Consider the following 23,449-nt stretch of genomic DNA (forward strand, 5'->3'; position numbering starts at 1 on the left):
CATAGATGGGAGAACCCGCACCAGGTCCTTCCAAAGGAGACCAAAGATTCTACAATGTCATGCATGCTTTCTTCTCTGAGATGAGATCCTGATTTTTCTGAGCCTAAAGAAATGTTGCCTTGTGCATTTCCCTACCCTGCCTCAAACAAAATCCTATAGAAAAAGTGCATATTGGGAAGTTTCTAATGAAGCATGAACCTGTAACCCAGGCGGGGCAGGTGCATGAGGTTAGATGCGTATCCCTCTGTGGTGGAGGCAGCCGCAGAGGGTGGTGCTGAACACCTACAGGCCCTGCACATCCCCCTGAGAAGGGCTGGGGGTCCTCCCCTGGAGGACTCAGATGGAGCACACACAACCACCCCCTGGGCTCCACTTCCGGAGAATCCCACTTCCGGCCATGGTTTTAACCCTCGGTGCCATCCGGTCACCTCACCTTGGACTGTGAATTGGAAGTTCCAGGGTGAGGGCCAGGGACTCATTTGATTAAGCTCACAGTTTAGAAATTACTGGTCTGACCAAAGAATAACCAAGAACAATACAGGTTTGCCTGGCTTTTAAAAAAAAAAAATATATATATATATACAATGCCTTAAAGGTAAAAGAAAAAAAAAGAATGAGGGGTGAAAAAAAATCACTGTGAGGTGATCTTTTTTTTTTTTTTTTTTTTTTTTAGTTTACCAAAGATTTTATTCAAACAGTGAGATTCCAGTATATTTAAAGTAGAATTCAACTGGCATAAATGCAAATGTATATGGCCAACTTTCACCATTTATATATCTAGTTCATATACATCTAGTGCCTAAAGTGAGACAAACCTATAATAAATAATGAAAAATTACCTGGCTGTCTTTTCTCAGTTCCTAACAGTTATCAGCTCCTGCAAGTGAGCCGGGCAGATAGCTATCCTGTGAACACTGCCTTCCAAGCGAGGCTCCCTGACTGAGGCTACCCTCAGGCGAGCTCAGCTGACACGGCTTTTTCCAGAACCCCACAGGACCAGCACTCGTGGTGGCGGAGATTCTGAGGCTATCAGAGGGAAGGCTGGGTTTGCCCTTTCATATCGCTGAGCACATCTATAGGCAGGGCTGGTCTCAAGAGGTCCCCAGACTCTAGAACTGATCACACTGTTCAGGACAAGCAGTTGGAAATCCCGAAAAACTAAGTTATAGCTCTGGTCAGAAGGCAGAACAGAGAGGCCACACTCGGCTTTCTCTGGGTGCTGGCTCCGATGGCCAGGTGACAGGGCACAGTCCAGCAACTCATGGGTGCGTTCCCTTCGCCAGCCCTCTCTGCATCAGCGGTCTGGGTCAGAGACCATTATAATGCATCAGAAAAACAAAAGAAGTAAAAAAGCAGCTCCTTCAGGGCAGAAAGGAACACTTGGCTGAGAGTGTGCTACAGGGTTACCCAGAGAACGCAAACTAGCCTCTCAGTGCATTCCCCACGCTCATTCTCTTATCTCTGGTCAACCGATCTTGGTGAAGACCAGGTCCTAGATAAAAGTGGGGAGCCAATCTAATTTGTCGCCTTCTGGAATGTTCTGTGAGGAGTGGGTCGCACATACCCCTCCCAGCCCAGCTCCCATCTACCCCCTATCCCTGATAAAACACCGGAGCAGCCAGCAGACTGTCTGCCTCTGCCCCTTCGTTCCCAGTGTTGTTCCTGTGCACTCAGAACTGATCTAACCCCGACTACAAACAACCCGAGGACACCGGAGGAGAAGAAAAACACAGCCTGGACCCACAGGGAACCTAAACTCTTCTCCAAATGCAAGTGAGGGGAGAGGACCCCCACCCCAGAGCCCCAGTCATTCATGCCAAGGCCACCAGTCCGGGCCACCGAGGAGCCAAAGGCAGTGCCAGGTGGGCCTCTGGCAGGTTATGAGCACTTAGGATAAAGGCAAAAAGTGAGAGAGGAAAGAAAAGAAACAAGACTAGGAGAGAAGAGAAAAAAAGAAACACTACAGAGGAAGAAAGAAGGCGGGAAAGATGACTGAGGAGGAAGAGGAGGTGGCAGGCAGAGGGGCTTGAGGGGCAGAGAGGACCACTACTGCCTCACTGCCTTCTTGCCATCCTGGCCGACATCCTGCTTAAATGGGAGGAGAGTCTGGTCATTGCGATACATCCTCTGCTACCACTCCTTCTAGACTCTCACAGAGGGGCATCCCGCCCTGCCCAGCCTCACCAACCTTAGAGAGCCGCTGCTGACCAGCTGGGGACAGACATGCCACCAGGCTTGCGATCACCACGCCCATCCCCTGGCTGGGTCTGCTCGGACCCTGGTTGGAAGGATACTGTAGTGTCTTCATGTAGTTCTGAACTGCCTGGAGCCAGTCGGGGATCGCCATCGACAGCCTGTAGTTTGGGACCTGGGGTATGGAAGGCTGCAGGGAAGTAGAAAGAGATCTTGGTATCAAGGAGATGGTCTGCGGCCCAGGGCTTGGGAGCAGGCACGGGGCTGCGACCACCGGGGAGCTGCTCATGAGAACAGCTGGCCACCCTGGCATGGTCACCTGTTTAAGTGGAACCTCCCGGACAAGGCTTCTCCACACCGGTCAGTCCCTTGCTGAAGTTCTCCCTCTCTGCATTCGCTCTACACACGGTCCACCCTGGGTCACAGTGGCTCTCTAGGGCCCTCTACATGCCATGAGTGTGAACACAGCCAGCCTCCCCAGGGAGCCTCAGCCCCTCACTGAGGCAACGACCATGTTCTACAGCGTCCCTCGCTGAGCCCGGATGTTCACAGAGGGGCTCCATTAATCCTCACATGCTCACTGCATGACTACACCTTTTGCTGCATGGCTGCTGTGACTCATTATTGGTGCCCCATGCCAGGGCACCACTGAATGCAAGATGAATGGTGCCCTGAAGAAATGCAACACAGAGCCATGACCACCATTTCTCCTCCACACCACGCCCCTGCAACGCCCAGACCTCTTCTCCCTGAGTCTGGGCCCAAGTGGATCAGGGAAGAGTCCCCTCCTGCCTCGACTCTTCCCAGGGAGGTGCAGCTCCTCTGACTCAGGAGCCACCTCACCCTTTCCCCTCCTCTGGCTGCCCAGTCACCTCTTCATTCCCTAGTCTGCCTGTAGGACAGCATTCCCAAGTGCCTACAAGTCCTGCAGGGAAAAAGGAGCCAGGCCGGGGAAGGGGTAAGCGCCTCTCCTTGGGGAATGTAGAGCTAAGACACCACTCCGCTGGGAGCGGGCCTCCCTGAGAGGCCTGAGGGAAAACAGCCTGGGGCTTCCAATCCTGTCACTCCTGGAAAACGGGACACTTTGGGCTTTATCCCCGCTATTTGTTTCTCAGTCTCTTAACCTTGGCTTCTCTGGTGGTGTGGGGCAACTGGGGACAGTGACATTGCGCCCCTGTGGACCTGTGACCCCAGCAGGGCAGCGTCAGGAAGAGAGCGGAGGCTCCTCCAGGTGTCAGAGGTCAGGGAGGAGCCGAAGGGGCCTCAGGACCAACCTGTTCCGTCCCAGGAGGAAACAGGGAAAGGGAGGCCCTCGGGATCCAGGGCTCAGCTGATGGGCAGTGAGGTTGATGGTGAACTGAGCCGGGGACAGTGCTGGGCAGCCTGGCTCCCCAGGCTTGGGCCCCCAGGGAAGCTGGGCCTGAGGCAGGTGGGGGGAGAAGGAGGAGGAGGTAGGAAGGGGAGGAGGAGGAGAGGAGGGGTGCTGTTCATGCTTCTACACCCTGGGCTGCGTCCTAAGTAAAATGCCACTTGACATTCTTTTCCTCTGGGCGCCTCGATTCTCTCTTGGCTTTGGGACTTCCTACTTCTCAGCAACTGTCCCTTCAACAAAAAGGAAACTAGTCCCACTTCCTACTTCACAGCCAAGGAGCTGTGTGTGCGTGTGCGAGTGTGGATGTAAGAGTGTGTGCACAAACACAGCTGTGCCGTGAATTACATTTTGATTCTAACATATCATCTCAAACCACATTCCTGTCGTGGAGAGTCCTTTTGGGAACAGTTGGAACCTTTGCTCACGGCCCCCCTTTACACACACACACACAGAGTAATAAAAAGTAGGAAGTGTATCTTCGTGTTTCTGCCTCGCAAACCCAGGACGTGTCCATCGTATCCTTGTTTTTTCCAGCAACATCCACTGATCTACCCAAACAGGGAATTCCGTGTAAGAACATGCCAGAAACATCGCAGAGAAGCGAAGAGAGAACGGGAGAAGCACACAAACGTATCTCCAGCACCTGTCGTGCGCCCAGCTCTAGACAGGTACAAACGGGGAGGGGCACAGAGACAGAGGCAGGGAGGAGGGACTACACAGTGAAATAAATCACGAGCATATTTCTACCCAGAAAAGTGCTGTTGGTGCCTATTTAACAGAAAAGCTGCTAGGCATGCGGAAATGTCCTATAGAATCACAGGCCAGCTAACGTATCCCCAGAGAGACATCCACTGGCCACAGCCCTGAGGTGGCCAGAGTGACTGGGTTCAGAGTCGATCGTGGAGGCCAACCACCAAAGTACTTCAACCTCCGCAAACCTGACAGAGCCCACAAGAGCCGGATGACAGGGTGGGAGTCAGGCGGCAGCTGGTCCTCAGAATAGCAGCTCAGTGGCGCCCAAAGGCTTTTAAAAACAGCTGCCGGGTTACCTCAGCCCCTGCGGAAAGCAAGTGGCCACATTCCCCAAACTCCAGCTGGGGAGCAGAGCTGTAGTGGGGAGAGGGGCTGAGGCTGCTGAGGAGATGATGTCATCTGGCTACAACTTGCCCTGACATCTGGGATAGCTGACTTGGGCCCAGGCTGGAACTCCACGCCCAGCCAGCCCCACAGGACAATAAATAGACTTATTAGCCAGGAGCCTCCTTCAATGCGATTGTGCACCCAGCATATCCAACATGAGGTTTGAGTCCCTGCCCTGTCACCTGCTGGCTGTGGACCCTGGTCAAGCTGCATGACCTTTCCCCATAAAACAAGAGAAGATCGCCTGCTTCCAACCTTCTGGGGTGGTATGAGGATCATATGACCTAATGTATAATAAAGCAGGCAAGTTGGGGCTCACACTTGGTGCTCTTTATGTGTCAGCCGTGTTATTAATCTGCAGTGGGTCTTCACGGGACTAGAATGGAGAGGCCTGAGACATCTCCCCTTTTCAGGAACTGGAAAACAGAATCAGCAGGACCCAAGTCCCTGGACATGGCGAGCATCGCTAAGATGCCTTCGCACCCTACTAAAAGAGGATGAAGCCATCCACTTCCTCCGGAACCATGAGTAAATCTCCTTAATTCATGAAGAGTTCACACAGAATGATAAGAAAACATTTTAGGCCTCAAAAAAAAAAAAAAAAAAAAAAAGGTCCCAAGAGGTGGAAGCAACCCAAGTGTCCACAGACAGATGAATGAATAAATAAAATGGAGTACACACACACACAGTGGAATATTACTGAGCCATAAAAAGGAAGGGCATTTTGACATATACTACAACATAGTTGAACCTCCAAGACCTTATGCTAAGTGAAATAAGCCCATCACAAAGGACAAATACGGTAGGATTCCTCTTATATGAAGATCTTAGAGTTGTCATAGAGACAGAAAGTAGAAGGGTGGTTACCAGGGACTGAGGGTGAGAGGGAGAGATGAGGAGCTATTGTTTAAGGGGTACAGAGTTGCAGTTGGGACAGAAGAACAGAGTTTGGAGATGAAAGGTGGTGATGTTACAGGCGCAACAATGCGCAGAACTGAACGCTTATAAGTGGTTAAAATGGTAAATTATATGTTATGTATATCGCACCACAATTTTTTAAATGGCCATGAAGAGACAATTTGCATACACACATACAAAAATGCAACTAGTAAATATTTGAAAAAAAGTTCAAGCTCACTAATAAATTAAGAAATGCACATCTAAGCCACTGCAAACTGTCACTTTTTTGTGTGTGTGACAGAAACAGAGAGACAGAGAGGGAGACAGGGACAGAAAGGCAGGAAGGGAGAGAGATGAGAGGCATCAATTCTTTGCTGCGGCACCTTAGTTGTTCATTGATTGCTTTCTAATATGTGCTTGGACCTGGGAGCTACAGCAAAGCGAGTGACCTCTTGCTCAAGCTGGTGACCTTGGGCTCAAGCTGGTGGGCCTTGGGCTCAAGCTGGTGGGCCTTGCTCAAACCAGATAAGCCTGCACTCAAGCTGGTGACCTCAGGGTTTTGAACCTGGGTCCTCCACATCCCAGTCAGACGCCCTATCCACTGCACCACCGCCTGGTCAGGCAAACTGTCACTTTTCACCTCCCCATTTAGCAGAGAGATTCTGAAACAGAGACACTTGAGTGCTAGCGAGGATGCTCTCACACAGCCTGTCAGGAGTGTAAATCGGTACAACCTTTGCATGAAAAGCCCAGACCACACTCCTTTTGCTTTCTCCATGACAGGGGACCAGCGAGTCCCTTCCTCTGCCATTTTCCTGCCGTATTTCACCTGAAATGCCAGCCTGGATTTTCCATGGCCCCTCCCCTCATTGGTCCCACCTCCTGCCACTTGCATCCAGCCCCCTCACGCCACAGCCCAGCTGATGAAGGCAGAATCTAGAGGCACAGGTCAAAATGACCCTTTCCATACTGTGCCTATGGTCAGGGGCTGGAGGCAGGGAGAGGAGGAAGTAGAGTAGATAGGAAGATGATTGTTCAAGAAGAAAAAGGAAACAAACCGCAGGCAAGGCTTTTGTGGACAGGCTCTCTTTCCCTCCATTCTTGCCAAATACAATGACCTGTCAGAAGAATGCAAGGAGAAGGGATGTGGACAGACACGAGTGTGTATCATCACGATGGCATCACCATGTGGGAGAGAACCGGGGCGCCAGAAAAGGAGCCGGGGAGGCAGCGAGACCCCTAGGCACCAGGAATCTTTAACAAGAAAGAACAAGTACCAAGTAAAGCCTTTTGCTGTCCCTGCTCTGAAAAATACACTTGGCAGACACCAGGCAGAAGAATTCCCTGGGGGAGAGCAAGAAACATCACTCATGAACCCAGAAAGGGCCCCAGGCCCCTGCACCGGGGGCAGCCAGGAATCTGTTGATGGTAGCCTGCTACCAGGGGTCACAACCTTGGGCTGAGCAGGAAAGACACATGGATGTTCTGAATGCAGAACAAGGAAGGGAGGGAGCTGCCCATGTCAGACAGCAGGGGGCAGGCGTGGAGCCCTGACTGCAGCAGAGTTTCACCCCACAGCACTCACACCTCTTCACTCCAGCAAAGTCAAATCCTATAGATGTGAATTACTTCCCGATTTGGGATCAGCATGGGAATGCCGCACAAGAACATGGATTCTGCAAGAAATAGCCCAGCTGTTTTTTTTTTCCTGGGCCCACTATATCTCTGCTCCTGGCTTCCCATCCTCTGTCACCCTCCAACTGACCAGCAGCTTTCTTGCACTATCGCTGAAAAATCCTGGCGTTCACTTACTCGATTGTCAACTTCAGACCCAGTAACTACCAGAGGAGAGGACTTCAGTAGACATTTTAGAAGGAGAATCACAGAGCAGGCGAGTTCCCACCCTGGCCCCCCAGGAGGGGCACCTGAACCTTCAGGCAGAACTTACCATGGCTGCTAACAGAATGTCCTGCCGTCTAACGAAGCGTCACTCGGTCCCCCTCTTAGGTCTCTGACACCTTCCTTCCATCCACTTCTTTGCCAAATTCAACTGCCAAAAAACTTAATCTCCCTGAAACTCTCCAACTCTTCCACCACTACCCCCTCTTCTCTACAAATTCCTCAGTAAAACTTTGATTTAGTTAAAGAAGCAAACAACTTGGCCCCAGAGGGAAAAGTCTGCCAAGCTGAGTGCAGGAACAGCCCTTGAAGCAGAGAGGCGCGGCCCCTAGGAGCTTTTGAAGCTGTCCCCATCTCAGGGCCAGTGTAGGGGTCAAGGTTTGGGGAATGTTGGGGTCAGGGAGAGGGGGGGATGTCATGATGGGATTGGGGATGGGGAACCAGCCATTATTAAACAATATAAGAGAGAAGTGTTAAGTTCTTTACTTAGGTTCAGAAAGCCAATGTCCACATTCTGGCTGGGGCTGTCCTGTCATGGCAGGAGTTCACATATGACCTTCGGGTTACTACAAAAGTATTTATACAATGTAACCACACTATATAAAAAGGGACCACTTGCCTGACCAGGCGGTGGCACAGTGAATAGAGCATCAGACTGGGACACAGAGGACTAGGGTTTGAGACCCCGAGGTCACCAGCTTGAGCGCAGGCTCATCTGGTTTGAGCAAGGCTCACCAGCATAAGCCCAAGGTCGCTGGCTCGAGCAAGGGGTCACTCGGTCTGCTGTAGCCCCCTGGTCAAGGCACATATGAGAAATCAATCAATGGACAACTAGGGAACCGCAACGAAGAATTGATGTTTCTCATCTCTCTCCCTTCCTGTCTGTCTGTTCCTATCTGACCCTCTCTCTCTCTCTGTCTCTGCCACAAAAATAAAAAAGGGACCACTTTTTTTTTTTTTAAAGAATACATCATTCAGCCAAAGTAACGGAGGCATCATGTACAGGTCTCAGGAAGTAGTGATCTATGTTCTAAGCTGCTTAGACAACATTTAGAATATTGTGTTTCGTATGTGCTTATTGTTCTAGAAAGAGGATAAGGAGAATGAGTTGACCTGGGAACTATAACACATAAGAAAAGGTGAAAGAAGCTACCTACCAGTGGACAAAGAAGGCTGGCTAAAGGAAGACGCAGACTGACAATGTCACAGTTCTGAGGACTCATAATCCACCTCTAGTGATGCACAGACATGTCTAGGGTCACACAGGTCAGCATTACAGACCTGGAGACTCATGGGTCATGAGGAAACTGAGATCAGAGATTGTTTAAGTGAGTGCCTTAGGCCACAAAGCTAGAGGTAGCTCAGTCAAGACTGGATTTCAGTCCTTCCTTACTTCAAGAGCCCTGTCTTGTGACATTCGAGGAAGTTGTCAGTAGTAAAAGAAGATGGCATGTGCTGCCCTGGATCAAAAGGCAACACAAGAATCAGTGGTGACATGTGACTGAGAGGAGAGAAGGAGAATTTCTGTTCAGTCTCAGAAAAGAGTTCCCCACCAATTACGTCTGGCCAGCCCTGGGACCAGCTTGCCTGTGAGGCAATGAGCCCCGGTTCCCAAGAGGTCTTCAGAAGGAGGAAGGGAGACTGGTCTCCACCAATACTAACATTCCCTGATTCCCAAAGAGAAAGGGGGTTCCCCCACACAAGACTGAGAGAAGGATGAAGCCACAATTAGAAGTAGGGTTTGCCACTGATGGTGCTGAATTAGAAAGGAAGCATGGGACAGTAGGAACAGGCCTCTGTTCCTTGTGGCCACCTCTCTTCCAGGTTTAAGGGCTCCCAGATCATCCTTTAAGGAAAGAAAGGCTCATTTAAGTAAGGTCAAATTCCGAAGTCAGGACCACAAGCCAAGGCCAATGTTGTTCTCATGCTCAAGGAGAATTCAACAAAGGTAATTATGGCTGACACTAAAGCAGACAGAACTCTCACTGGGCACAGTGAAGAGCTCCTTGACCAGCAGAGTACTAAAACCCTATAACTGACTGCAGCAGGAAGCTCACAGGCTCTGTCACTCCCCCAAGGGCACACACAGCTTTCCGGCCTATAAGGCTCAGGTGCTCAGGTCACCAGATGCTCCAGGTTGGGGACTCGACCAGATGGCCTTCCAGGTCTCAGGTCTGGCATTCCTAGACTTGCCCAGGAATCTTCTCAGCCAGGCCAGTGTCTCCAGGGTGCAGGGGAAGCCATCTGCCATGCTACAACCCCTCCCCCCCCAGGCTCTGCAGCATTTCTCCCCCAGTTTGCATTTTGATGTTTCATATAGTGACCACTGCGGCTCTCCCTCCCTCCGTCTTGCTAAGTTATCTTTGGCCATCGAACCCAATCAGCTCACTGGCTTCTCTCCAAGGTAGAAAGAGTTGGACGCCTGAGCCTCTTTCTCTATCCAGTGAGACCAATTCATCATGTGTACAGGAAAGTCCCTTTTAAGCTAAAGCCAAAACTCTTCTTTCTTTTCTGGGAGTCCAGATAAGCTGGGGGAAAAAGATAGTTCACTGTTTTTAAAAGTTTCAGAGGTGAAAGTCACTGTCATAAAAAAAAAACTTGGCAAAAAGTCTAGAAATGATTCACGCTGAGAAGTCTGACTGGTTGAGTGCAAATTCATTCACAGCCTAATAAGTCATTTGCAAGGGGGAGGCAGGGGAGGACCAAGAGACTCCAAAGAGGAAAAGCAGGATGGGGACCCTAGGGGGCCTATTCATTCTTGGCATGGCTGGTGCGACCTGGGGACTACAGCTCTTTGCTGAAAGAGGATGGAGGTGAGAAAATAAATAATAGAGTTTGGATCCAGATTCAAAGAAACCTTGGCACAACCAGACCAGACAGTCCCAGGACAGCAAGCCACCACCTCCCCTCCCCCATTTCTAAGGCTTCCAAGACAAGCATCTCAATTAAGCAAAGGGATTGGGGGTTGAGGGGAAGGCTGAGGAGGGGAGTGGTGTTTGTAGCAGGACCAGGAACATGGAAAGTGCCTCTAGCTCTGCACAGACTGAAATGGTCCCATCACTGCCCACCCCACTATCCTCCCTGAAAGCCACTGACCTTTGCCAAAAAGGTGGCGTTCCTGATGGCGCCCACCATTTCTCCCCCCTTGGGGTGCACCTTGGCCACGTGCATCCACATGCGCTCCCAGGTGTGGCTGTCGATGGGGAAGCCGCTCTTGTTAACGTGAAACAACACCCCGCCGTCTTTGTCCTCCTCCTCCGAGCCCCCGCTGGTGGCGAGGCTCACGGGCCGCGCGTGGCTGCTCCGGGACCGGGTGCCTTTGGCGCCTTTGGGGTGGGGGCAGCGGTGAGTGTCGGCCGCGGAGCCGGTCATGGTGGGGCCGGGGCCGGGAGAGTAGGGCGGGGGACGCACGGCGGCGGCGGCGGCGGTGGCGGGGGGGCGTGTGCTCGCGGGCGCCGCGCCGGGATCAGCGTCCCGCTGGGGCCGCCTCCTCCATGCCTCTCGCTGCCGCAGGACGCGCCAAGGGGGAGCGGCGGCGGGAGCTCCGCTTACCGGCGGTGCCTGAAACCAGCGGAGACACAGCACACACCGCGGTAAGTGGACACCCCGAGAAACCGTGTCCAGAGGTGGTGGGGCCTCGGACTGTCCCCACATCACTCCCGCCCCTCCACCCCCGCACTGACAGACCCTCCCAGGATTTGAATACGAGCTTCTAGCCCTGCAATTACCTCGAAAGCTGACTGGAATTTTGGCACAAAGCTTCACTCACACCTAAACACCGGCAGGGAAATAAAGGAGCGTGGAGGATGCACAGTGGACGGGATAGGGGGGAGAAAAGCAGCGCGTGCAGCGTAAAGGAACGGGAGGTGTCCGCAACGCTCCACACAGTGCTGGGTCGCCAGATGTGGCCGCGCGCCCAGCGAGCCAAGAACGTGCCGGCACGTGAGCGCCCGGGGTCGGAGCGAGGACGCAGCAGCAGCAGCTTCGGCTCGCAAAGGCGGCCTCGTTTCTTCCAGGAAGCCCTCCCGGAGCCCCCAGGCTGCACTAGCAACAGCTCCACCCGCGCGGATCCCCGAGTTCCCGCGCCCGGCACCCGGGGGCACCGGCTGCAGGCGGGGCGCGGGAAGGGCGCCGCAGCTCCGGGACCCTACCTCGGGACGCTCGGCCTCATTGCTGCGGCTCCTCTCCGGGCGGCGGGGGTGGCGAAGGCGGCGGCAGCGGCTGCTGCTGCTGCTGCTGCGGCTGCGGTTGCTGCTGCTGCTGGGCCTGGGACTGGGGCTGCTGGGGCTGCTGCGGCCGTCCCCTCATTCCATGTCCCATTCTCGAATGTTATTCTGTGACATATAATCGAGTCACCCGGGCAGCCGCCGATGTTCCGAATGCGTCCATTGGCCACGGCAACAAAGAGGGGCGGGTCCTGGGCTCGGGACTCTACAACCCGGAGCTCCGCGACGCTCTGATTGGCTCCAAGGTTCCCGGGCGAGAGGGGAGAGGAGTAGGGGGAGCTGCGCGGCCACGCGAAATCCGATCGCGGTCGTGTCCAAGGAGCCCCGCGGGGCTGGGGCGTCTGTCCAAGAGACTTATGACCGAGTTCCCTCAGGGGTCGTGGCGCTGCGAGGGTTTGCAACTGTGAGAAGCGGAGAAATAAAGTCACCTGAGAAGTGACCCTGAAGTAGGGGAGGGCTTGTCGTTGAAGCACCATTCCCTGAGGAAGGCTGGACAGTCACCTGCTTCTATGAGGGGGTGATGGATGGTTCGGGCAGGGGCTGTCCACATGAAGGTACAAAACTCAATCTAAAAAAAAAAAAAAAAAAAAAAAAAAAAAACCTTTAAAAATCCCACGTTACAAATTCCCCCAAACTAACAAGGGGGAACAGTCATGTACTCTTTGACATTAGTTGTGATTAATAAAGTCCTTTTAAACCTAAGCTGGTATGCAGCACTAAAAGCCGGGTGGTCCAGCCAGCCGTGAGTCTTCTGTCTCAGCTGCAGAGTTAGAGGAATGTTAGAGAGATGCTTCAAACCCATGGTGAAGTAGGAGGCCCTTCCACACTCTCCACTTATTATCAAGGCCTCTTTTTTTTTTTCCTTCAAAGAAAGAGAAAGAGCAAGGTGAGGGGGGAAGAACACTAGACTACTGACCCGAGGGCTGGCTCTAAGTTCACATTTGTTGCTTGGCTAAGCTCTGTGACCCAAGACAAGCCACTTGCCTTTTCTGGGCTTTACTTTCTCTGTCTCAGAGGAGGAGAGGAGAGCCCTCTCTCCAAGGTCTGTTTGGGCTCTAAGTTCTGCAGTTTTCTAACTTCTTCTCTTGCCCGCCTTAGGAACCTGGCTCGGATATCCTTTCTCTTTAAACTCCAAGCCAGAGTGCGAGTGTTGGGGTGTTGGGGGGGGGGGGAGCAGCTGTGACAGCAATGCTGAGTTAACCTAGAATTAAGAATGCAAATGTCAAAGAGCCACTGATGACTGATCAGTGTCTGAACTTCTCTTCCATGGGCGAGTGTGGTGAGGGGCCAGTGCTAGCAGAAGCCACTGGAGTGTAGCTGAGATCCAGAACCTGGGTGGGGACACCTGGACTCTGGACCAGCCCTGCGTTACGGCAGACAAAGCCTGTGCCTAGGACTTTATAGATTCAATAATGAGAAGAATAGCTTAAGTCCAAAAAGACAAAGGAAATGGGCTCATTTGGAAATTATCTGAATAATTCAAGTGGAACAAGCACACCTGAAAAACCTCAGGAAATTGAAAAAATTATCCTCTCATCGTATAATTGCCTCAGTTTTCATTACCGGGTGAAAAGAAAAGCTACTTCAGTGAACGATCTATTTTCTCACCTCAAACATCCTTCCTCCCTCTTTTCTTACCCATCTCTCAGATCTGTCCCTTTCTCCACACTTCCCTGGAGTTTCAAGTCCAGAAGACTAGGATTTCAGGATAAAGACCAGTGTGCAGAGGATGAGAATTTGGCCTCCCACTCCCTTAGGAGAAAACTGAGCTCTCAAAGCTCAAGTGATCAGACCAGTTGGTGAACATCGAAGAATGTCTGGCAAGTGTCACCTTCCCTGGCATTGATTCCCAGTGTCTGCACCCGTTCCAAGCCCAAACAACTACAATTACCCTGTTAAACCAAGGCCTGGATCCTGCTCTGCCTGAGTCAAAATCCTAGGGACCAGAGAGGGTTATCAGTTCATCTTCCTGCCCCAGGCACGTCAGGACTCCGTGACAGTTCAATGAAAAGCTTTTGTTTCATCTTCAGTATTCCAGCTGTCTATTTTCTTCTTCCCTGGGCAATGGGTGCAGTGGGAAGTCAAGTGACATGTGAAGAGAACTATGACATTTAGCTACTTTTCCCAGAAGGTGGTAAGAAGGCTTCTCAAGTGTACTGTGCTATCCCAGTGAGGCACTGGGCAGCAGAAGATCCCTTTTGTTCAGAATCCTTTTATTTATTTATTTATTTATTTATTTATTTATTTATTTTTGTATTTTTCTGAAGTTGGAAACGGGGAGGCAGTCAGACAGACTCCCGCATGCGCCTGACCGGAATCCACCCGGCATGCCCACCAGGGGGTGATGCTCTGCCCACCAGGGGGCGATGCTCTGCCCCTCTGGGGCATTGCTCTGTTGCAACCAGAGCCATTCTAGCACCTGAGGCAGAGGCCACGGAGCCATCCTCAGCACCCGGGCCCACTTTGCTCCACTGGAGCCTTGGCTGCTGGAGGGGAAGAGAGAGACAGAGAGGAAGGAGAGGGGGAGGGGTGGAGAAGCAGATGGGCGCTTCTCCTGTGTGCCCTGGCCGGGAATTGAACCCGGGACTCCTGCACGCCAGGCCGACACTCTACCACTGAGCCAACCGGCCAGGGCTCAGAATCCTTTTACATTTGAGAATTGTGCTACTTGTATGGACCAACCATCTCTGTTCTTCTATTTCTTGTGTATTGTGTGTTACATAAGTTTTAAATGAACCCAAGCTTGACAGAAAGTCTGGATCATTAATAAGAGTGATGTAGCCATATTTGCACACAGTGGGACAGGGCCAACTTGTGATTTGAACAGGGACACCTGGTAACTACATACTCAACCTCTTGAGAGCATAGTCACTTCCACTTGTTGGTATAATAACTGGCACAGCAGAGATGGGTAGAGGGAATGTTTGGAACAAGAAAAACTGGGTTTAAATAGCGTCTCATTATTCAAGTGCCAGATGGTGGGGTCTCAAGGGTAAATAAGACAAAATCCTAACCCAATGGTCATTTTTCTAGCTCTACCACTTGTTGATGTTGATAGCCTATTAATGAGTGTCTCAGACGCATCTTACATCCCTCCTCACATTGGCTAGACCTTGCCTTTCTGCTGGCTCCACAGCCACCTTCACAGCCAATGAAATCTGTGCAGTTCAGCCCCTGGGAACTGACTAGTCACTTGCCCTGCCAAGTCCCTCTTGGCTGCTTGCTGCACAGCCAGGCTGGCCAGCCACATGTCTGGAGTCTCTTGACTCTTCCACTACTTCTGCACTCAGGGGAAATGCCACACTACAGGATGTGGTTTCTAAGCAGCCATCAAAGGGGCTAGATGATGCATCCTAGGAAATTCCCTGGGGGGAGCATTTTGACCAATAAGAACCAAAAGAAGATGGGAGAGAGCTGAGCAGATGCATTCTCTTTCATTCTTCCCTCCTGTGGACTGTTCCAAGTCATGATTTTCCAACACAGCCTGTCTGGATATGTCCTGCCTGGCTACTGAGACTGAGGAACCTGCCGTGGCTCTCTGCAGCTGGTCCTGAAGCAGTGACCTGCATGATAACACACCGCCTGGCATTGCTTCTCGTCCTAGCCCATTTCATTCCCCTTTTCACTCACTCATGCTACCTTTTCACTGAGATTTAATATTTGCCTCAGATCTGTTTCCTAGGGAAATTGAGCTCAGGCAGTTGGTTCCACCAGTGGGTCTAGGAGGAATTTGGGGGAGGTATTGCCTACCTGTCTGAAATCAATAGAGACCCCTTTGCTTGTGATGAGAGATGGTAATAACTGATATGCAGTAGCACCACAGCTTCCAATTGGGTGGACTGGGTGGAGAGCAAGACATTGGGAGGCGAGTAGCTGTGGCACTCAATCCGTTTGGAAATAATGGCAATTGTACACTACCAGAGCCCTTAGAAACAAATAGTAACATGCTCAGGGCATATTAATTACCAACTCATAGGATGCTCTGGAAGCAGGAGTGCCACCATGGAAACTAAGGGAGAGCCTATATCCTGCAGCCATAGAATAGACTTAAAAATCAAGCCCAGGACCTGATCACAGGGTAGCAGAACTGCAAAGGATACTAAGCGCATGGCCTTCGCAGGCCTCCCTGGCAAATTCAGAATGGGACCCTGAGACCTTGAATAGGGATGGCTCAGTGGGTGAGCATCTTGACCCTTCAAATCCTCAGAATGCTCCCGTCCTAAGAAGGCCCCCTTTTCCATGGCTTGATCTCCTCAAGACCTAGCCTCACCACTTACTGCCTTCACTAACATCCAGAGTCAAATTATAGCACAGTCCCCACTGGGAGGAAAAGGCCCTGCTCCAGAGAGAAAAGGCATTCCCTGCCAGAGATATTTGCAGGACTCGGCTATTGCGTGTTGGCAGGAACTGCGGAACTGAATGTGGGAGAGGATCTTGAAGATGTCATATTTGGGGGAAGGAGTGAAGCAAAAAGCTCATTGGGGAGAATTCACTAATCTGGGGACACTCATACAGAACTCAGGATTCCATGTTTTAGCCATGTCCTAATAGTTTGCTGGGATGGCTCTTTGCAGCCTTGGTCTCAACAATGGCCTATCATAAACAAAGTGGAGAAGACAGACTTCCTTGTGTGGTGTTGAGGGAGGTTTCAGAAGACTCATGAAGGTGGGAATTTTAGAATTTATTATGTATAGCTCAAGAACTTACCACTGGGTTCGTTCCCTGAGCTGGCCCAGACAACGCTCCCTTCACTAAGGCAATAAAGAATGCATTAGTAAGAAGCTTTTTGAGCAGTTGGTAGTGGCTATCCTTGTAGTCCAGGATTAATGGTATGGCAAGGACCACCATATAATGGGACATCCTACTATTAATGAAAATGACAAAAATCCCAGAATTGCAGAGGTTACATGGGAGCAGGAATTTGTAAAGAACAAAAATGGACATACTTATTGTAAGGTATTTTTCCCCGCCGAGAAGGAAGGAAGAGGGCCGGAGCCTCAAAGTGTGGAATAGCAAACGGCTTTATTGAGTACAGAGCATGCACCCCACCCGGCAAGGTTCCCTGGCCCCGAGGAAAGAAAAGATGGAGGAGAGATGGGGGCTAGGGAAGTTGCACGGATTAAACCGCGTGGGAGATATTTAAAGGGTCCCTCTAGGGAAGTGGAGCTACTATGACGTGGTGAAATTTCACTGGCTGGCAGACGATTGCTTCTTTCCAAATGGTCCCTGGGAAGCTTCCTTTGGCGGGCTTGGTTGTAGGCGGTCCTAGCCAAAGTGGGCGGGTCTGAGTTACCCACATGACCATCCCTTATTATCCACCAACCTTACACTTACTACTATGGACAGCAAGGTGGAGGAGCAGTCAAGGAGACTTTCTCTTAAGGAATTCATGATGCTAGCTAATAGATCATGATATTCCTAGGAGAAGAGTTTTCGTATAATTCATTGTTTAGAGTAAGAAGGGGTGCTAGTAGTGATTACATGGGTACCATTGGTATACACCAGGATCATCCCAGTTAAACCCATACCTATGTTACCCTACCAAGGGCCAAACAGATGAGCAGCCAATGAGGGTTTTGTTTGATCTGTATAATCGGAAAGAATAGTTGGTGAACAGCAGACTGACTTTGGTCACCATAGTGAATAATCCTAGACCCTCACCTAATTCCCAAATCAAAGTCAGACCTGGCCCAAAGCTGTCCCACTGCTGAGGGAGCCCAACTGGCCAACTGCGAAAACTGATGCTGAGCCCTCAATATGGCAGCTTTTCTCGGGGAAGCCAGGTAGCCACCAGTGGCAGGTAAATTTGTATCACATCTTCTACCTTGGAGAGGGCAGACTTGATTTTACCACAATCAATATAAACACCATATACGGCTTTGCTGTCCCCGCCCCCAGAGCTTCAGACCAGCATCTGAGGGCCTGCAGGATACCTTATGCATTAACATTTTACCCTATACAGTATTTCCACAGAACAAGAGACCCATTTTATGGTGAAGGACAGGGCAACAATGGGCTCATGACCATGCTCTACTGGTCTTACCATGGATCCCACATCCAGAAGCAGCTGACCTAATAATATAGTATAAAAGCCTGTTGAAGCTTAGTTAAAGCACAACGAGGGGACAACACTTTGCAAAGTTGTGGCACAGTTCTTTAGCTTATAATATTCTTTGCACTGGTGACCAATATATGGTACTCATCCCCTATAGCTAGAAAGTGAACCTGGGGACGAAGGGACATAGAAGTGGCACCTTTCACTATTATACTGAGTGACCCCCTTGAGGAATTTGTGCTTTTCTGTTCCTAAAACTTTGAACTTTGTTATATGAGAGGTTCTGTTTTCCAAGGAGCTAGCTCTGCCAGGGTGCACAGTAAGGTTCCACTGACCTGAATGCTGGGACTACCTGACCGCACTGGTGACCTCAGGCCAGTGGGCAGAGAAAGGAGTTCAAGTGCAGCAACTCTAACTCCCTCAAGGAGCCTGGATTGCTCCTCTTAGATTGCAGGGTTCACTGAGATATCTCCTAGTATGCCTGGCAAAGCAATAACTTTTTAATGATAGCAATTCAATTCAATAAGGCCAGTTCCACTTAGGGCTTCACACCCCCTCCCAAGGTTGAAGATCACCCAACGGGCAATCAAGCTAGACAAACCAGCTGACATGCTGGACAAGATTGAGGGAAGTCCAGAATGGGTGAAGGAGAAAGGAAACGATAAATAGCAATTATAGCCTTAGGACCAGCAATAGTAGCTTGAATCGAGCTACAGTCCATTGATTCACTGACCGTCTTCCCATAGGTCTCCTAGGAGGTTGCAACTGGCTACAGACTTAAAGGGAGCTTCATAACTGAATGGATTTGTATCTCCTCTTTTGAAAAAGAAGTGAGGGTGTTTTATTATTTAAAAAAAAAAAAGCAAAAGAATGGTGGCTCCATAGTCTAATATAGGACCCAAATATAATGGAATATTGCCTTCTATTCTGGAAGGGGCAGTGATTTGTCTTTACCAGAATCAACATATATACACCATACGTGGGTTTGCTTTAATTGCCCATTGAACTTCAACCAACACCACCGTCTTAGGGCTTACAGAACATCTCATCCATTGACATGTTACCCCACACAGCTTTTCTGATGGGTAAAAGACAGACTGTATTGGATGTACAAATTCCCTTAGCCTTGATTGCTGCTGCAGCCAACCAGCCTCACACAGGTCCACTTCCCAGGCCTTTCTCTTTGGTTGCTGTTGTGTAACCAAGCTGGCCAGTGGGTAAATGTATTCTCTGGCTCCTCCTCCCACTTCAGATTTGGGTGACATCATACAATAGGCTGTGAAACCTAGCATCTGAATGGCTACCAAACAGCCCCAGAAGCATAGTGATTGACTCCCTGTGGGGGAACCAATGAGGAACATGAAGTGGGAGGTTGGATAGGATAAATTCCCTCACCTGCCCCCTTATTGTATTTCTCTGAGACACAGTTTCTCCTCATAGCCTATCCAAAGACTGCCACGTGGTCAAGTGCTCACACCTGCCAACTAAACTACTTTGTCCCTTTGAGACACAGCTAACACAGAGGCCAGAGTAGAGCCCCATCACCTTGCATTGGTCCCCGGAGTTCCTGGCCTCCCTCCTCTTTGTTCTCACTCCTCCTGTTGTGCGTTAACACCCCTCAAGTGAGCATCATCACTTAATCCTTGCTTCAGGCTCTGCTTTTACAGCAGTTCTCAAATTTTATGTCACTTGGGGGTCCTATTAAAGTGCAGATTCTGATTCAGTGGATCTGGGGTGAGGCCTAGGATTCCCTATTTCTAACAAGCTCCCAATGATGCTGCTAGTTGAGGACCACACTTTGAAAAGCAAGTTTTCTAGGTTAATACATAGGCTTACAGAAAAAAAAAAAGTTGAGCCCTAGACAGTTATTTGGGTTGGTTAGAGCATCATCCTTATACGTATAGGTTGTGGGTTCAATTCCTGGTCGGGGCACATAGAGAAATAGATCAATGTTTCTGTCTCTCCTTCTCTTCCTTCTTTTCTCTCTCTCTAAAAATCAATCAATAATTTTTTTTTTTTGTATTTTTCTGAAGCTGGAAACGGGGAGGCAGTCAGACAGACTCCCGCATGTGCCCCACTGGGATCCGCCTGGCACGCCCACCAGGGGGCGATGCTCTGCCCATCTGGGCGTCGCTCTGTTGCGACCAGAGCCATTCTAGCACCTGAGGCAGAGGCCATAGAGCCATCCCCAGCGCCCGGGCCATCTTTTGCTCCAATGGAGCAAAGGCTGCGGGAGGGGAAGAGAGACAGAGAGGAAGGAGAGGGGGAGGGGTGGAGAAACAGATGGGCGCCTCTCCTGTGTGCTCTGGCCGGGAATCGAACCCGGGACTTCCGCACGCCAGGCCAACACTCTACCAACGAACCAACCGGCCAGGGCCAATAAAAAAATTTTTAAAAAGAAAAAAATATTGATAAGAATTCTAGGTGAGTTAATTATCTAAATGTGAAAAACAAATTAAAAAATTTAGAGGAAAATACAGGACAAAGCTGACTCTTGTTAGTAATAGAAAAAACATTTATTAAAGGGATGCTGGACAGCTTACAGAATTATTGGGAGGACCAGAGAACCAGACTTGAGGCCAAGCTTTCAAGGTCAACATGCAAAATCCTGTTGCAGAAGTGGACTGCTGAAGAATTGCTGCCACCACTTTTAATACTAGATCAGATGACTTGCATTAATTACCAAGCTGACTTGACTAGAGTGGCTGTTGCTGTCACTGCCAATGCCATTTCTGTGTAGAGCTCAACCTAACACCCCCAGTGAACCTTCAAATCCAGACTATTTAGCCTCCAACCAGCCTCACCAGCAAAATGGATGTATAGAACAGGGCCTATTTCCTCTCCCTGTTTTGCTGTGAATCAACATCTCACGTTGATTGAATATGGTGAATGTGACTGGTGGAGCCCAGGTCACTTGTTTGTGCCTTAGCTCTAAAGAAAGTTGAAGAGGGAATTTTCTAGATTTTATCTTAGATTTATCTTAGAAAAAAATATTCACATGGTGGAAAATTCCACAGATATAACTAGAGTTTGCAAAAGAGGCTACGCAAGTCCTAAATTATTTTAGGTGTCTGATAGGGTTAAGCAAATGTGTAGACATATTGATATTGTTGGGAGACAGTGTTCTCACTATGAAAACAGGAACATACAATTATGGAATGGAAGGAACCCTGCAGGATAAATTGGTGTTACAGGTATTGATGTAAATTCATTATTTGTAAAATGTGTATATGCATATAAAATGTACATATAGATGCATATATATATATATCTGATATATATACTATATTTACATTTACTAGCACCATCTGCTGAAAGGGTCAAGAAGCAAAGATTTCCATGTAGCAATGAGCACACCAAGAACTTATTCCTTGGTATCTAAATACCATTCCCCATCAAAAGGAACCAAGGCTCTTTGGTAAAATGGCCAGTTTTATAGCTGGTGCAGGGTACATACAAGATGAGCCCAGATTATCTTGTTATGTCACAAAGTATTTGCTTTAAAAAATGATAGGCCTTGGCCGGTTGGCTCAGCGGTAGAGCGTTGGCCTGGCGTGCGGGACACCCGGGTTCGATTCCCGGCCAGGGCACATAGGAGAAGCGCCCATTTGCTTCTTCACCCCTCCCTCCTTCCTCTCTGTCTCTCTCTTCCTCTCCCGCAGCCAAGGCTCCATTGGAGCAAAGATGGCCCGGGCCCTGGGGATGGCTCCTTGGCCTCTGCCCCAGGCGCTAGAGTGGCTCTGGTCACGGCAGAGCGACGCCCCGGAGGGGCAGAGCGTCGCCCCCTGGTGGGCAGAGCGTCGCCCCTGGTGGGCGTGCCGGGTGGGTCCCGGTCGGGCGCATGCGGGAGTCTGTCTGACTGTCTCTCCCCGTTTCCAGTTTCGGAAAAATACAAAAAAAAAAAAAAAAAAAAAAAATGATGAAGGCATTTCACAAGGACATGAGGACAAAGAGTCATTTAGAAGGGGTTCCCAATGGTCAAATCTGGGACAATTTGAGCCTAAAGTAATGAACTACAGAATGAAGTACAAGCCATTGGAAAAAAAAAAATAGGAATCCATAAGTCCATGTTGATTATAAATAGATAAATAAATGGGGAAGGAGGGAAGGCTCTTGCTTATAGTAGAATATAAATATGGAAAGAGTGTTAGAGTTAGAAAATCATTTTGCAACTATAAGATTATTTCAGTCAAGAGTCATAAATGGATGCTAAATCTAGGGGGACACTTTGATGAGGAGCAGGATATCTGCATGGTCTTAAAGTGTCTTCCTCCATATTTCTTATTAGTTTCAAGGGAGAAAATAGTAACTAGCTAGTGGAATAATTACACAACACCTTGACCAGGTAATCAAAATTAACATCACCAGGGATGGGCAAATGGACACCATGTATTTCCATATGTGATGTCCTGAGGACACAACATCCGATCAGCACTAGTCTGGCTGAGCATTCATCACATGGATCTAATCATGAAGAAACATCAGACCAATCTAAAATAAGGACAGTTCTGCTTTAAAAACTATATTTAAAAAACTGTCAATGTAATAAATGACAAAGAAAATCTGTGGAAATGTTCCAGATTAAAGACTAAAGAGACATGACAACAAAATGTGATGTCTGCTTAAACTACTTCTTGACCTGCAGGATAAGAAATGGTAAAATATTCACAGTAGAGGAATCTGGGTAAAGGGTATATGGGCATTCTTTCACAATTCTTATTTTTGCCACTTTTCTATAAGTTTTAAAGTTATTTCCAAGTAGAAAGTCAAAGAAAAAGTTGGGAGTACTGAATAACCCCTAGTATAGTAGACATAATCGATGTCTACTATAATATCCTTAAGAGATAGATATTATTCTTTCCATATTACAAAGGAAGAAACAGGTTTAAAAGGTTTGGTAACCTGCATAAATGATACAGTTAGTTAAATGTCAGAACTGTTAAACTTACTGTTTAAACTGTTAAACCTAGATTCTCATAATACAGCTCCTTTCTTTTTCCTTTCCTTTCCTCTTTTTTTTTTTTTTTTGTAATAGCAGGAAGAGCATGTGGTTTCATTTAAATGGTAACCACAGACAATTCCCAGACTTCCTTATGATTAAAAAGTTTTACTGTCTTGATGATTCAAACTTTTACCTCCCAGGGAAGTGCCTTGAATGTCGGGTTCATTTGTTTTTCCTAACCAATCCCTAGGAGAGGGGATGCTAGGGAAAGGGGGAGAATTAGAAACAAAATGACCAAGACCAGAGGAGCCACCAGGAAGGCACCAGGGGCAGGCCTGAACAACCCACTGGCAGCTGCAGGGCCCTGGACAATGTCGTTCCTGCCAGCTTCAGAGTGCGAAGGTACTTTGAGGACATTTGGCTAGAGGGAACAGAAATTTAAGACTTTCTTGGATTACGGCTACTTGTTGCCCAAAGAAGAGGATCGTCTGCTGTAAAACCACTGTCTTCTCTTATGATGGCAGCCTTTGGGGAGAAATTTCAACTCTCTCTGCTTGACAGTGCAGTTGGAAGCTCTGTGCCTGCCCCTTCCTACGAAAGCAATTGTCTTAGTTTCAGCTGCTAGAACAAAAATACCATAGACTGCATGGCTTATGAACAACAAACATTTATTTCTCACAGTTCCAGAGTCCAGGACATCCAAGTTCAAGGCACTGGCAGGT

General features: G+C 49.2%; 1 protein-coding gene across 1 annotated transcript in view; it reads right to left on the bottom strand.

Moving 5' to 3' along the window:
• VASH2 (vasohibin 2) overlaps nt 1-10,981 on the bottom strand; it is a 36,006-nt gene extending 25,025 nt beyond the window's left edge. The window contains exons 1-2 of the mRNA XM_066261395.1: nt 10,601-10,981; nt 2,295-2,383 (exon numbers count right to left, since the gene is read on the bottom strand). Coding sequence (XP_066117492.1) covers nt 2,295-2,383; nt 10,601-10,876 — 365 coding nt within the window. The 5' untranslated portion in view covers nt 10,877-10,981. The remainder of the gene's footprint in view (nt 1-2,294; nt 2,384-10,600) is intronic.
• Between the last annotated feature and the right edge of the window lie 12,468 nt (nt 10,982-23,449).

The sequence above is a fragment of the Saccopteryx bilineata genome, chromosome 2 (assembly GCF_036850765.1).
Source record: "Saccopteryx bilineata isolate mSacBil1 chromosome 2, mSacBil1_pri_phased_curated, whole genome shotgun sequence".
NCBI lineage: Eukaryota > Metazoa > Chordata > Mammalia > Chiroptera > Emballonuridae > Saccopteryx > Saccopteryx bilineata.